Source organism: Colobus angolensis, unplaced genomic scaffold (assembly GCF_000951035.1).
Source record: "Colobus angolensis palliatus isolate OR3802 unplaced genomic scaffold, Cang.pa_1.0 Scaffold168, whole genome shotgun sequence".
NCBI lineage: Eukaryota > Metazoa > Chordata > Mammalia > Primates > Cercopithecidae > Colobus > Colobus angolensis.
In genome coordinates this window covers 4574948-4588849 of record NW_012114799.1, presented here as the reverse complement: position 1 = coordinate 4588849, position 13902 = coordinate 4574948, and the positions used below count along the sequence as shown (strand labels likewise).

The window sequence follows — 13902 nt, the reverse complement described above, 5'->3', positions numbered from 1 at the left end:
AAAAAAAAAAAAAAAAAAGTTAGCCAGCCGTGGTGGCATGTGTCTGTGGTCCCAGCTACTTAGGGGACTGAGACTGGAGGATCCCTTGAGCCTGAGCGGTGGAGGTTGCAATGAGCTGAGATGGTGCCACTACACTACACTCCAGCCAGGATGACAGAGCAAAACCCTGTCTCAAAAACAAAACAATACAAACAGAGTTATGTTGAATAGTTTCTATGCTTTGAGTTCTAATAAAGGAACTACCAATATGTACCTGATGGATTTCAGACTTGCTGGTGGCTAGTGACTCTTCTAAACCTCCTGTTTTCCCCTTTTGGAATGGGAAAGATAGCAAGTATCCTATGCTTATCTTGCCATTTTACATTGAGTGTGTGAGGAACAAAGGAACTTGTCTGTTCAGTTCACAGTTCTTCAGATTTGGAGAAAGTATACATGAGGAGCCTCATCCACTAGTTCATCTAAGCAACAAAATCCTAGACTTTAAAGTGATGCTATAAATGGATGAGACTTTTGGGGCAGTCTTGGTAGGGGTGAGGGTGTTTTGCATTTAGGAGGAATATAAATAATTTGTGGCCAGAGAGTGGAATGAGGTAGTTTTAAATACGCCTTCAAATTCTTTAATAAGCCTCCCTTCAAAAGGTGGGATCTAATTCTACTCCCCTTGAATGTGAGCCAGATTAAATGACTTGCTTCTAATGAATAAAATGTGGTGGAGTTAATACTACATGACTTCTGTCTCTAGGTCATAAAAAGGATAGCTTCTGTCTGGTGTGTGCTCAATCTCTCTCTCTTTCTCTCTGTCTTTTTCTCTTTCTCCCCTCTTCTTCTTCCGTCCCTCCTTCCTGTCTCCATTACCATCTCTCCCCATTTCTCTCTCAGATCACTCACCCTTGGGGGCATCCAGCAGCCATGTTGTGAGGACACTCAAGCAGCTGTGCGAAGAGGCACACCTGGAGAGGAACTGAGGCCTCCCACCAAAACCAAGCACTGACATGCCACTCATGGGTAAAATCCACCTTGAATATAAATCCTTTAGCCCTAGCCAAGCTTTTAGATAACTACAGCCTTGACTGACACCTTGCCTGTCTCACCTCTTGAGAGACTTTGGGTCAGTTAAGCTATTTCTAAATTCCTAACATATAGAGGCCATGAGAGATGATAAATGTTTATTATTGTTTATGTGGCTTGTTTTAAGCCACTAAGTTTTGGGGTAATTACAGTCATGCATCACATAATGATGTTTTGGTCAATGACAGACTGCATATGTGATGGTGGTCCCATAAGATTGTAATGGAACTGAAAAGTTTCTATTGCTTAGTGATATTATAGCCATTATAATGTGATGTGTTATTACTATTTTTATGATGTGCAATGCACCACTCAAGTGTTTGTGGTGATGCCGGTGTAAACAAACTTATCTCTGCCAGTCTTATTAAAAGTATAGCACAGATAGGCTGGACACAGTGGCTCATGCCTGTAATCCCAGCACTTAGGGAGGCTAAGGAGGGTGGATCACCTGAGGTCAGGAGTTTGAGACCAGCCTAGCTAACGTGGTGAAATGCATGTCTACTGAAAATATAAACGTTAGCTGGGAATGGTGGCACATTCCTGTAATCCCAGCTACTTGGGAGGTTGAAACATGAGAATTGCTTGAACCCAGGAGGCAGAGGCTGCAGTGAGCTGAGATCATGCCACTGCACTCCAGCCTGAGTGATAGAGCAAGACTGTCTTAAAAAAAAAAAAAAGTATAGCACAGGTAATGATGTACAGTATGTAAGACTTGGTAATGATATAAATGACAACGTCACTGGCTTATGTATTCACTGTGTTACCCTTTTCATCATTATTTTAGAGTGTGCGCCTTCTACTTATTAAAAAAATTAACTATTAAACAGCCTCAGGCAAGTCCTTCAAGAAGTATTCCAGAAGAAGGCATTGTCATATGAGATTGCCCCCGAAGACGTTCCAGTGGGACAAGATGTGGAGGGGAAAGACAGTGACAATGATCCTTACCCTGTGTAGGCCTAGGCTAATGTGTGTACTTGAGTCTTAGTTTTTAACAAAAAAGTTTAAAAAGTAAAAAAAAATTTTTAATATAAGAGAGCTTATCAGGATATAAAGAAAAAATATTTCTGTACAGCTGTATAGTGTGTTCTTATTTTGTTAAGTGTTATTAAGAGTGAAAAAGTTTTAAAAATTTAAAAGTTTATAAAGTAAAAAAGTGACAGTAAGCTAAAGTTAATTTATTATTGAAGAAAGAAAGTTAAAAAAAAATTAGTGTAGCTTAAGTGTAGGGTGTTTATGAAGTCCACAGTAATGTAAAGCAGTTTCTTAGGCCTTCACATTCACTCACTACTCACTCACTGACTCACCCAGAGCAACTTCCAGTCCTGCAAGCTCCATTCATGGTAAGTGCCGTATACATTTTTCATCTTTTACATCTTATTTTTACTGTACCCTTTTTATGTTTAGATATGTTTAGCTACACAAATATGTATCACTGGGTTACAACTGCCTACAGTATTCAGTACAATAACATGTACAGGTTTGTAGCCTAGGAGCATCAGGCTATATACCATATAGCTTAGGTGTGTAGTAGGCTGTACCATAAACATTTTTGTAAGGGCACTGTGATGTTCACACAACCACAACATTGCCTAATGATGCATTTCTCAGAATGTATCTCAACTATTAAGTGATGCATGACTGTAATTATGCAGCAGGAGGTTACCAATGGATCTAGCCAAAATTATGATATACCCATAACGAGCGTATGACCGACCTCTCAAAAATCATGTAAAGTGTATTTTCTGTGATCATGTTAATATAGAGAAGAAATACAGTTTTCCTTTTTTTGTATTTCTCACAGTGTTAGACTGATATTCTATAACCTGCATTCTTTGTATCTATCTTTAAAAATCAAAGCAAAGAATTTAAAAGCTAAAGAATTTTAGAGGTGGAAGGAAGGAAGCCAAAAGATTATGCAATTTAAATACTTTCTGACCAAATAACACAGAGTTTTAGAAATAGAAGGCACTCAATAATGGTTTTGGTTTTTTATATATGACATATATCTTAAGATGTTATTTAAAATTTATTTTTATCAAAGTAAAGTTTATATGTAAACAATCAAATATTACAAAACACCTTTATTATCAAAAGCAGCTCTTTTTTTAAAACAATTTTTGGCCAGGCATGGTGACTCATGCCTGTAATCCCAGCACTTTGGGAGGTTGAGGCAGCCAGATTGCTTAAGTCCAGGACCTGCTGGGCAACATGGCAAAACCCTGTCTCTACAAAAAATACGAAAATGAGCTGGGTATGGTGGTGTGTACCTGCAGTCCTAGCTACCTGGGAGGCTGAGGTGGGAGGATGGCTTGAGCCTGTGAGGTGGAGGTTGCAGTGAGCTGTGATCATGCCACAGCACTCCAGCCTGGGTAACGGAGTGAAACCCTGGGTCACCTTTCCAACTCTTATCCCCTAAGGCACCCACTTTTACCATTTTAGCAGGCATCGTTTGATAATTACCTTTATATTCCCAGATAATAAGCTTATACTATTGTTTCTTAGTTTACTAACTTTAGAGAGTATTTACTGATTTCCCATTATGGTCATTGAGAATTTCTTTCTTACTCTCTTTTCTTAATAGAATTATGATTTTCATTTAAACCAGTACTTAATATTTACCCTATTATGACTACAAATATTGCTTACTGCTGAGTCAAGTAATATACAGTGATTATCTGCCCTCAAGTAGACTTTTTGTTTTCTTGGAGTCAATTATTTCGTTTTCTTTCATTGGCTTAATTTTCTATGTATATCCTGCATTTGTTCCTAATGCATTAACAGATCTGTTAAATGTCTGGCAGTAATTGTTTCCAACTCTCAGACAGATCAAATCATTCATCAGTTCCATTATTTTCTTTCTAGAGACCTCCCTCCACCGCATTGTGTCCTCTTGCTCAAATCTGGCCAGATTGCTCTCCAGCGCAGATGTCTCGCTAGGACTTTCCTTAGTCATTCTGATTTGCGGATTGTTTTTAAAAGAGAATTTGCTAATGTGAATATGAGTAGAATGAAGAAGTATTAATATGTTTAAAAGAATCCTAAATTATTAATATATATTTCTCCTATATCCTGGATTTACCAGCCTGTGAGATCACATAAAATGAGGTCACATTTGCTTTTGATGCCCAAATTATTATGGCTCAAGCTTTCACAGTTTGAATGTAAGATCTCAGCACCAAGAACTTTGTAAAGTACCTGCTGAGTTTTTCTGGAGGTCCCTAATAGGAGTGTATTCACATGTGCTCACCAACTAGTCCATCCATTGGTTAACATGAAGTGCTTGCCATATTTTTCCTCTTCTGCTTCTGTCTCCTGGCCAATGCGTATTGCACTGGATGCTTGTTTAAGGTGCTGATAGTATCCCTTAGAAAATGGGCTTTGGATTTGGCAATGGTGTTTTCTCCGGTTATTTCAATTTCCAAGAATACTAAGGATGTACTACGCTTGATGGGGTGTAATAAGAACAGCCCTTCCCCCAATTCCACATGATTTTCCCTCTTCCTTTCCTCCATTGCTCAATGTCCAGAGCCCACAAAGTCTCTTTCAGTTTCTGCACTGTGCAGTCTTCTGCTTACATACTTTCGCATCACTCTATATCCAAAACCAAAAACAATCAACAGTCACAACCAATTGCTAACCATCCACCTCTGCAGGGGTGACACAAAAGCTAAACAACTCAGAGACACAGCTCAACCACATAATTGATTACCAAGCTAAAATGCTTAACATTTATATTCTGGTGATTTTCTCAAGCCAGAGAAACAGTCAGCATTAATGTGAGATAAAGTGTCCATTCTGGAGATAAAACACTACTTGCAACTTTCAAATGATGGGCCTCTTTTTGCTAGACATGATTTTTTAAAACCTTAGAGTCTAAACTCAAGTACCATATTGCAAATTTTTAAATATGTCTATATACTTTTAACCCCAAAGATTTTCCCTTGGGAAAATTTGGAAATCTTCTATAGATATCTGTAAGTAATAAGATGGAATTGAAATACAAAATATTTTAGACTTTTCACTGTGGCCTTTTCCCTAGAAATTCTCGAACTTGCTGAGTTAACATTTTTAGAGAGTACTTAAAGGGTGGATGTGCCACCAACAGAGAGATCGGCGAGGAGACTACATCAGAGGAAAGAATTTTTCTTGTGGGCTTTAAAGTACCACCATGCTGGTGTTTTAATTAAATGAGAGAATCAAAAGCCATATTATTCCAGGAAGAAATCTCAGGACATGATACACAAGACCCTTCACCATCTTCCCCTGACTCCCTGTCCAATGCAATTTCCCAACTACGCATTTTCCACCCTTTCAATGTTCCAGTTTTCTCCATGTAGTGGATGAGGACAGTTGCATTCACAATTTACCCAGCTAGTGAAAGGTAGAGCCAGGATTTTAACCCAGGTCAATTTGACTTTGAAACTTGTGACCCTTTCCTGCTTACTACATTGCCACATGTCATTTTGGGTGTATATAGGAATGTCACTAAGGAGGAGGAGCTGATGTGAGGGAATACCCAGCCATGTAGATTATCTGGGATTTCTCTGGCATATATAATAGTTTCTTAGTATTATATACTCTGTGTGAAGGGAGACCCTGGAGAGAATCCCCTGTGTGAGCAAACCTAATCCCAAACCTCACTGTCTCTCTCCTTTCATCTAATACCTTTCTTCCATCCCTTTTTAGGAGAGAGGCCAAAAAAGGAGAGAGGATGGGTTGCTGATGCAGCATTCTGCTCCCCATAAGCCATCCAAGTGGCAGACTGGGCTTACCTTTCCTATGACATCTGTTAACAGCTTGAGGGACAGAGGATCATGAACCAAAGCATCTGTGTAAAAGGAACCAAGGTATTTCTTCGGGTTCATTGGGTTGTCCTGGGCACACAGATCTGGGCGCATGCTGAATCCATGGGAGATTCTTCCCACTGTGAAGGGGAAGGCACCACCTATAAGTAAAACCCATTACTGAGGGGTTAGTGTTGATTGTAAAGGATTCCTTTAGTCTTGATGTTATATGCAAGAAGTTACTGTAGGCCAGCTGATTAACAGTAATTACAAAGGACCTATTGTGTTCTGAATGCTGGGAGATGATGGAAGAAATGACATTAACTCATCTAGAAATTCAGATTTGAGAAATTCATCCTAAAGAGAGAAGACAGGCTGGGCACAATGGGTCACGCCTATAATCCCAGCACTTTGGGAGGCTAAGGATGGCAGATCACGAGGTCTGGAGATCAAGACCATCCTGGCTAACATGGTGAAACCCCACCTCTACTAAAACACAAAAAAATTACTCAGGTGTGGTGGCACGTGCCTGTAGTCCCAGCTACTCAGGAAGCTGAGATAGGAGAATCGCTTGAACCTGGGAGGCGGAGGTTGCAGTAGCCAAGATTGCACCACTGCACTCCAGCCTATGTGACAGAGTAAGACTCTGTCTCAAAAAAAAAAAATAACAAAATAAAAATAAAAATAAAAAAAAGAGTGAAGGCAAGTGTGTAAAGATATGTAATCAAAGTTTTCAAATATAGTGTGATTATAATAGCAAAATATTGAGACAGCCTATCAGTTGGGGACTATCTAAGTCATGGTGACATATCCGTGAAATACAGGCCATAAAAAATGCTGAAGCTCTGTATTTGTTGACATGGAAAGATGTCTTCTCTATGCTGTTGAGGAGGAAAGGCATGTTAGAGAATAATATGTATAGTTTGATTTTGTGTGTGTGTGTTTAAGGGTTACAAATTCAATTATCTACAGGGACCAGGCAGGCAATGTAAAAAAATGAAGTAGGCCTATTTGTAAACAACGAAGAATAGTAGGGACTGTTGTAGACTGGAGAGCTCATGATCTAACTAGAGGGATTTAAATAAAAAACAGAAAATAAAAAAACAGTGCCAAAACTAAACTTGCCTACAAAAGTAGAATTTGGTTCCTAAACCATCATGTGACTAGAGTCATGGCTGGAAGGATGTTATGAACTGAATCCTATTCCTTCAAAATTCATATGCTGAAGCCCTAATGCCAAATGTGACTGTATTTGCAGAAAGGACCTCTAAAGAGGTAATTAAGGTTACCTGAGGTCATAAAGTGGGGCCTCAATCCAATAGGACTGGTGTACTGATGTCCTTGTAAGAAAAGGAGGAGAAACCAAAGGCCATGTGAGGAAGGTGGCCATGTGCAAACTAGGAAGAGAGCCCTCACTAGAAACCAGCCCTGCCAGCACCTTGATCTTGGACTTCTAGCCTCCAGGACTGTGAGAAAATTAATTTCTGTTTTCTTACAGTCATGCAATCTGTGGCATTTTGTTATGACAGCCTGAGATGACTAATAAAAATAGGGTCTTACCGCCATGTGCGAAACACACTTTCAGTTTAGGAAACTTCTCAAACACTCCGCCCATGATCATGGAGCAAATGGCTATGGTGGTCTCTGCTGGCATTCCTGGAGAGGAAATAGTCGCAAGGTTCAGGGATGACCAAGAAGAAGTTCAGTGATGTTAGTGGCTGGGGAATTGTCAGTGCAAAGAAACTTGAGGCCCCTGTACCCTGGCATGGTTTGGCTGTATTATAGGGCATTACTTTGGCAAGGAGAACCACGTGAAACTTCCTACTTGCCACTTGAAGGGAGAGTCATCTAATGGCTAGAGAGGTCGAGGAGCCAGAGGACTTGGCATGTGCCTTAATTCCCCCAACTTCAGTTTGGGATGCAGTGGGACAGGTGGAGTGTGCCAAGTCCGAGCTGAACCCTAGCTCCTCCAGTTTTCTGCCTCCTGGCCTCTGGCAAGTTATTTAATGGCTCTGAGCCCACATTTCATCTGTAAGATGACGTCTGTGTTGCCCATTTTGCAAGACTGTTGTGGAGCATTGCAAATAATGATGTCAGCCAAGTTCCTGGACAGAATTTCACAATGGAGGTGCTCAACAAAAGTATTAGTTGCTTCTCTCTCAATTTCCTCATCTGTAAAATGGTGAGTTCCTGCCAGTGAGTTGTTTTGAGGATTGGCAGACAGCACCTGGCATTTAGTAAGGGCTCACTAAATATTAACTATCATTATGATCATTGCTGCCAAATCTTTGCTGCCTCTTGTAGCTGAGGTTGAAAATAACTGGATTAAAATGAATTATTTCAAGTGCTTTGTGCTTCTAGGAGAAGCAGCTGGTCCATGTCTAATGCCTTCACCCCGAGGAGCCAGTCCAAGCTACATTGCCATTGACTGCTTTTCAGACCATAACTCAGAAATCGGACTGCTCCACAGCTGTGCCCTATACCTTCTGGGGAAGCCTGACTCTGTAGGCTACGGAGCTAGGCTTCACAGGATGCTCATTCTGCCTGGGGCTGGTCACTGCTTCACAGGCAGAGACACCCCTGGCACCCAGCTGCCTGGGAATTCTGGAAGCATGATAGATTTGTACCCATCTGGGAGCAATTTGTGGGCACAGCTTCCTGAAGGCAGAGAGATGGATGACATCACTTTCTTCTAGTTCTGTGACTCTGCTTTCTCATAATTACTTGAACGATAACCCCACAATCCATTCTCCATACAGCAGTCAGAGTTACATTCATAGTGTGAATTGGATCATGCTTCTCTGCTGGGAATCCTCCAATCCACTAATGACCACCTTTGCATCCAGAATAAAATTCCAAAATTAGCCTGTTTTCTTGTGATATATATACTTGTTTATAATCTCTTTCCTCTAACCAGAATATAAGCTCCATGAAAGCAGAAGTTTTGTTCATGTCTGTATCCCCAGTGCCTGGGACAGGGCCTGGCATGCTAGAAGGAATCAATGTATTTGTGTTGCATAAATGGATGTTGAAATGACTCTATATGCAGATGCTCTCCTGTTGCAATATAAATAAGTTTATGGGCCGGGTGTGGTGACTCACACCTGTAATCCTAGCACTTTGGCAGGCCAAGGTGGGCAGATCACTTGAGGTCAGGAGTTTGAGAACAGCCTGGCCAACATGGTGAAACCCCGTCTCTACTAAAAATATAAAAATTAGTTGAGCATGGTGGTGTGCACTTGTAATCCCAGCTACTTGTGAGGCTGAGGCAGGAGAATCACTTGAACCCGGGAGGCAGAGGTTGCAGTGAGCTGAGATCACACCACTGCACTCCAGCCTGGGCAACAGAGTGAGACTTGGTCTCTAAATAAATAAATAAGTAAATAAGCTTGTGGGACTTATTAAAGTTTTGTGAATAAGGGTGACATTTTTCTTTGAAGCTTGATGGCACTGGGCATCTTGGGTTATCTCATCCTATTAATTATTGCCCAAGAATTTGGTGGGGGATGAGTAGGAAGCCTCCTTACTAAATACTTTGGTTTCCAATAGCAATCACAGGAATATATAAAACATCAGAGCAGAAAGAGACCTTTGGAGGAATCCAGACCAGCATTCTCATTTTACGGATGAGAGATTGCGGCCTATGGAGGTAAAGTGATTTACTACAAGCAATACCGTGAAATAGAGACTAAGTTGGAACTAAAATCCCATTTTTTGACTTCCAATATATTGCCCCATTTAATTCTTCATGGTGATTGCTATTTTGATTACTTAATAATTACTAATTGTACTAGTTGGGCTGAGGAGAGAAAGAACAATGGTCTCCTCAAAGAAAATCCGGTGCAGTGGTTTACACCTGTAATCCCAGCACTTTGGGAGGCAGAGGTGGGTGGATCACTTGAGGCCAAGAATTTGAGACCAGCCTGGCCAAGATGGTGAAACCCTGTTTCTACTGAAAATACAAAGATTAACTGGGCATGGCATTGCACCCCTGTAATCCCAGCTATTTGGGAGGCTGAGGCAGGAGAATTGTTTGAACCTGGGAGGTGGAGGTTGCAGTGAGCTGAGATTGCACCACTGTACTCCAGTCTGGGCGACAGAGTGAGAACTTGTCTTGAAAAAAAGAAAAAAAAAAAAACCAACACTTTTCATTTGGGGACCAAGTTTTCATTGGGTTTGTAGATGAGCTCTATTTTTCACCTATAGCTCCAGAATTTTACATCTGTTCTCTATCTCTTCTTATCATAACTGATAATGAGAGACTGGATAGAGCAAATGGAGTTTTCTCCTCTACCCTTTCGTGGAACTATGGATAGTGCAGGAGGCAAAGGGCAGAAGAGCAGATAACAGGAAAATTGCAAACCTGGGCCATCTTTTATATAAGATTTCAGATCTTTGGGTGGTAGAAGTTGACCTTCTACCTTTAATTCTAGGGTTCTCCTTTGTATGAACTGATGCTATTATCATCTTCCAAAAAATCTACTAGACAGGCATGGTTACATTTTTTGAAGCCTCTTTGGGAGTCTGTGTAGCAAGACTGGCTTTGGAATCAGATATATCTGTGTAAATTACATTTTCATGCATTAACTGTGTGACTTGGACAACTTACCTAAACACTCCAAGCCTCAGTTTCTCCATCTGTAAAATGATCATTATAATGTCAACCTCATAGATTAAATATATGATTTATTTATGATGGTATTGGATATGTTTAAAATTAAATGAGGTAATGTATATATATGTAGCACTAATCCAAGTAAGAGCTCAGTAAGTGATAGCTGCTATTACTCATAATCCTGTTAATTATTCATACTTTCCCTATTTGACCTAATAGTTTTCCATGGATGATTGGAAAAACCCAAGAGTTGGTCCTCTGTTCCGGACCCCACACAGATACAAACCTACGAGCCAAGGGAGCCAGTATTTGGCCATTCGTCCATCCATCTGCATGTCCCAGGGGTGCACGAACAGAGAACACTTCAGCCTTTCAGCTGCCTTCAAAGAAGCAATGAGAGAGAGAGAGAGAGGGTTACTTTGATGAGTGAACAGATACGAGGTACTGTTTTGGGGAAACTGCTTTTCTTTGAGTCTATATTGGTCTGTAAAAATAAATTAAAATGCTTTTGAAGTTGTTTTATAATCTATTTAAAAGAGATATTGACAAACTTCTCCTGCTTGGAAAATAAAAGGGACACTTAGAATTAACAAAGGGGGTTGGTAGATTTACCACTGAGGTCGATGAACTTAATATATCATCTGGTAAAACAAGTGTCCGAAAATATCCATTATTCAGATGTTTTGGCTGAGAGCAAAATGCTCAAGGACTAATCCCACACCTGAAATGTAGGGGAAAATTTCCCCTACATTTGGCTCCTTCTGGCTCCTACTTGATCTACTCTTTTGGAAGGATTGCTGAGATTGTATCCTTGGAGTCAGGGGGAGAGTGCCCCCTCCTTTTCCCCACTTGGAAACCAGAGTTTGTGGAAAGCGAGGAAGTGATGTGCTGCAGCCAGAGGCTCAGTGCTGTGCTGGGGCTGGCTGGCCTGACCCAAGCCACCTGACTACTCAGAGCCCAGCACTGGGTGGAATCCCTGGGGTCTGTAGGCATTCTTCCAGCCCCAGGAGCCCAGCTGAGTCTCTGAACAGTTGGCTGTGAGTGAGATGACCTCAGACAGGGAAGAGGTCAATGCCTTAGCCAGACAGGCACTGAGATGAATGTCATGGGCATGCTCCAGGGCCTTCTGAGAAATGGAAATACCATCTGGATGGAATGACCTTTATTCAACAAAAAGTTTAATTAAAAGAAGTCCCCTCAACAGGCATTGAATATTAGCACTCATCAAGATTCAAAAGAGATTTCCCTTAGAATAATTCCTCACTACGTATATTGAGGTTCTGGAGTGACTCCTCCTACCCTCATACATAAATGTTTGTGCTAACTAGGCTGATGGAATGTGACTTGTGTACATAAGCATTTTTAAAACAGAAAACCAATTCTGGGACAACAGGGGATTCTGGTAAGTTGAAGAAAGGACTCTTAATTCAACAGGTCCTGGGGAGCAGAAGAGATATAAGTCTTTTAAAGAGAGAGAAGCTAATTGGTTTCTGATCATAGATGCAGGTTGGAAAGAAAAACTGACTTCTTGGGATGGTTTGAGTTTGGCAAAGGTGCATGGTCATGGTATCTCTGTGGGATTTGACTCCTCATTTGGATACAGCTTTATTCTATGTGCCTCTGGTGGTTCTTTTCTTTTTAAAATTTTTCCTTTTTATTTTTTGTAAACTTTTATGTTCAGAGTACATGTGCAGGTTTGTTATATAGGTGAATTGCATGTCACAGGGGCTTCGCATACAGATTATTTTATCACCCAGGTAATAACCATTGTACCCAGTAGGTAGATTTTTGATCCTCACCCTCCTCCCAACCTCATTTCTGTTCAATTCAAATTAACATATTGTTGATCTCCTTCTATATATGGGGTTTGTAGAGAATAGAAAAAGAAGTTATACTCTCACAATTATAATTAACATTGACTGAGAACTTATGTGCCCAAGCTGTTACAAGAATTTTTAAATTATTAACTAGTTTAATTTTTTTATGAGATGCACACTTTTACTACCCTCATTTTATGGAGAAGAAAACTAAGGCAGGTAGAGGCTAACTTACTCAGGCCTTGTGGCTGATAGATGGTGGAGCTGGGCAGTTGGCACTGCAATTCTGTCTGCCTTATACCAGTAACGAAGTTGTTTTTGCGCCTAAAAACTGACCTGGGCATGTATGATTGGGTTTACTCACTAAAAAGGGTGGTCTAGGAGATAAAGGGGACAGTTAGACCTTTGGAGTGCCAGGATCACCTTGAAATGACAAAGCCAACCTCGCTCATGAAAATTCGTTTCAACACATTATTGACACAAACTAGAGAGCAGAGAGGCAGGCAAACCTTGCTAACCAAACAAATACGCTGCCACCCCCAGGACATCGTGAGCCACGTGGGGACAGCATGTGCTCCTGAATCCCCTCAGAGACTGGATGTCCCCAAAACAGCCCAGTTAGAATGATTGATGGGTTGAGCTAGTCACGCAAATGAAAATATCCATGTGGACCCCCACCGGCTGCTGTTGCTTCCTAAGCCCCTTAGTAATTCATAAACCCAAATCCAATGAATGCTAACATGACTTGCAGCCGAAGTCTCGCTCACTCTGTGCTGAAACAACTTGGATGCATAAGTAAATAAATCCTCTTTCAAAGCTCATTAAAGTTTCTAGAAAACATTCGCTACATTAGCTAAGCCACTGCAGCCAGTGAGCTTCAGGGAGTTCAGTATTTTGAGGAACATTAAATCTTTCAAGTCATTAGGAGGCAATTTAACAGTCAATCCCCTGACTGGTGGGCAGTCGCTATAGATACAAACATGGAAAGTTTTTTGCCTGTAGTTAGACCTCAATAAATACTAAATGAGTAAATGATCAGTAATCACAGTGCCTGGTGAGTCCACAAACATCTATTTAAGTCATTATTAAAGATTTTGCATTTATAATGAAAATAATAGAAAGCAATATTATTATAATTCTAGGAGGGAAATAAAAAATTAAAAAATGCAATTGAGTAGAGTTATGCATCGTGAATCCTAGTACTGAGATGAGAAGATTTGGTTATAGAAAGAATTGAAAGTGGAGGAGGAAGAAGAAGACTGATGGAGATGACTGTGGAACTATGGATACTTGAAGTTGGATATTTCAGAAATGAATGGCACTGAATTTTTGAACATACATTTTACCATGAAATATTTTAAGTATAGAAAGTATAAACAATAACACAATGAGCATCCATATACCCACCACCTAGTTTCATCAAATGTTAACATTTTCATGGTATTATTTTTTATTAGGTGTTTTAAAGTACATTTTCAAAATATACGACTTAAAAATATCTTAATTGCAGGTTGGTTAAATAAATCAAAACATAGCCATATATTGGAATATTCTGCAGTTATTTAAAAATCATGCATTAAAAGAATTTTCACTTATGTTGGAAATTTTTAATTAGCAT

General features: G+C 40.2%; 1 protein-coding gene and 1 long non-coding RNA gene across 3 annotated transcripts in view; one reads left to right on the top strand and one right to left on the bottom strand.

The window, feature by feature from the left end:
- The window catches only part of LOC105508788, a 53815-nt gene extending 42820 nt beyond the window's left edge, over positions 1 to 10995 (top strand). The window contains exons 2-4 of the long non-coding RNA XR_001001332.1: positions 880 to 1005; positions 9402 to 9501; positions 10687 to 10995. This is a non-coding gene — a long non-coding RNA (uncharacterized LOC105508788). The remainder of the gene's footprint in view (positions 1 to 879; positions 1006 to 9401; positions 9502 to 10686) is intronic.
- Positions 1 to 13902, bottom strand: part of ACMSD (aminocarboxymuconate semialdehyde decarboxylase) — a 65287-nt gene that overhangs the window by 25986 nt on the left and 25399 nt on the right. For both annotated transcript variants that reach the window (XM_011937720.1, XM_011937719.1), the window contains exons 6-8: positions 10754 to 10847; positions 7413 to 7508; positions 5841 to 6013 (exon numbers count right to left, since the gene is read on the bottom strand). In XM_011937720.1, the coding sequence (XP_011793110.1) occupies positions 5841 to 6013; positions 7413 to 7508; positions 10754 to 10847 (363 nt within the window). The remainder of the gene's footprint in view (positions 1 to 5840; positions 6014 to 7412; positions 7509 to 10753; positions 10848 to 13902) is intronic.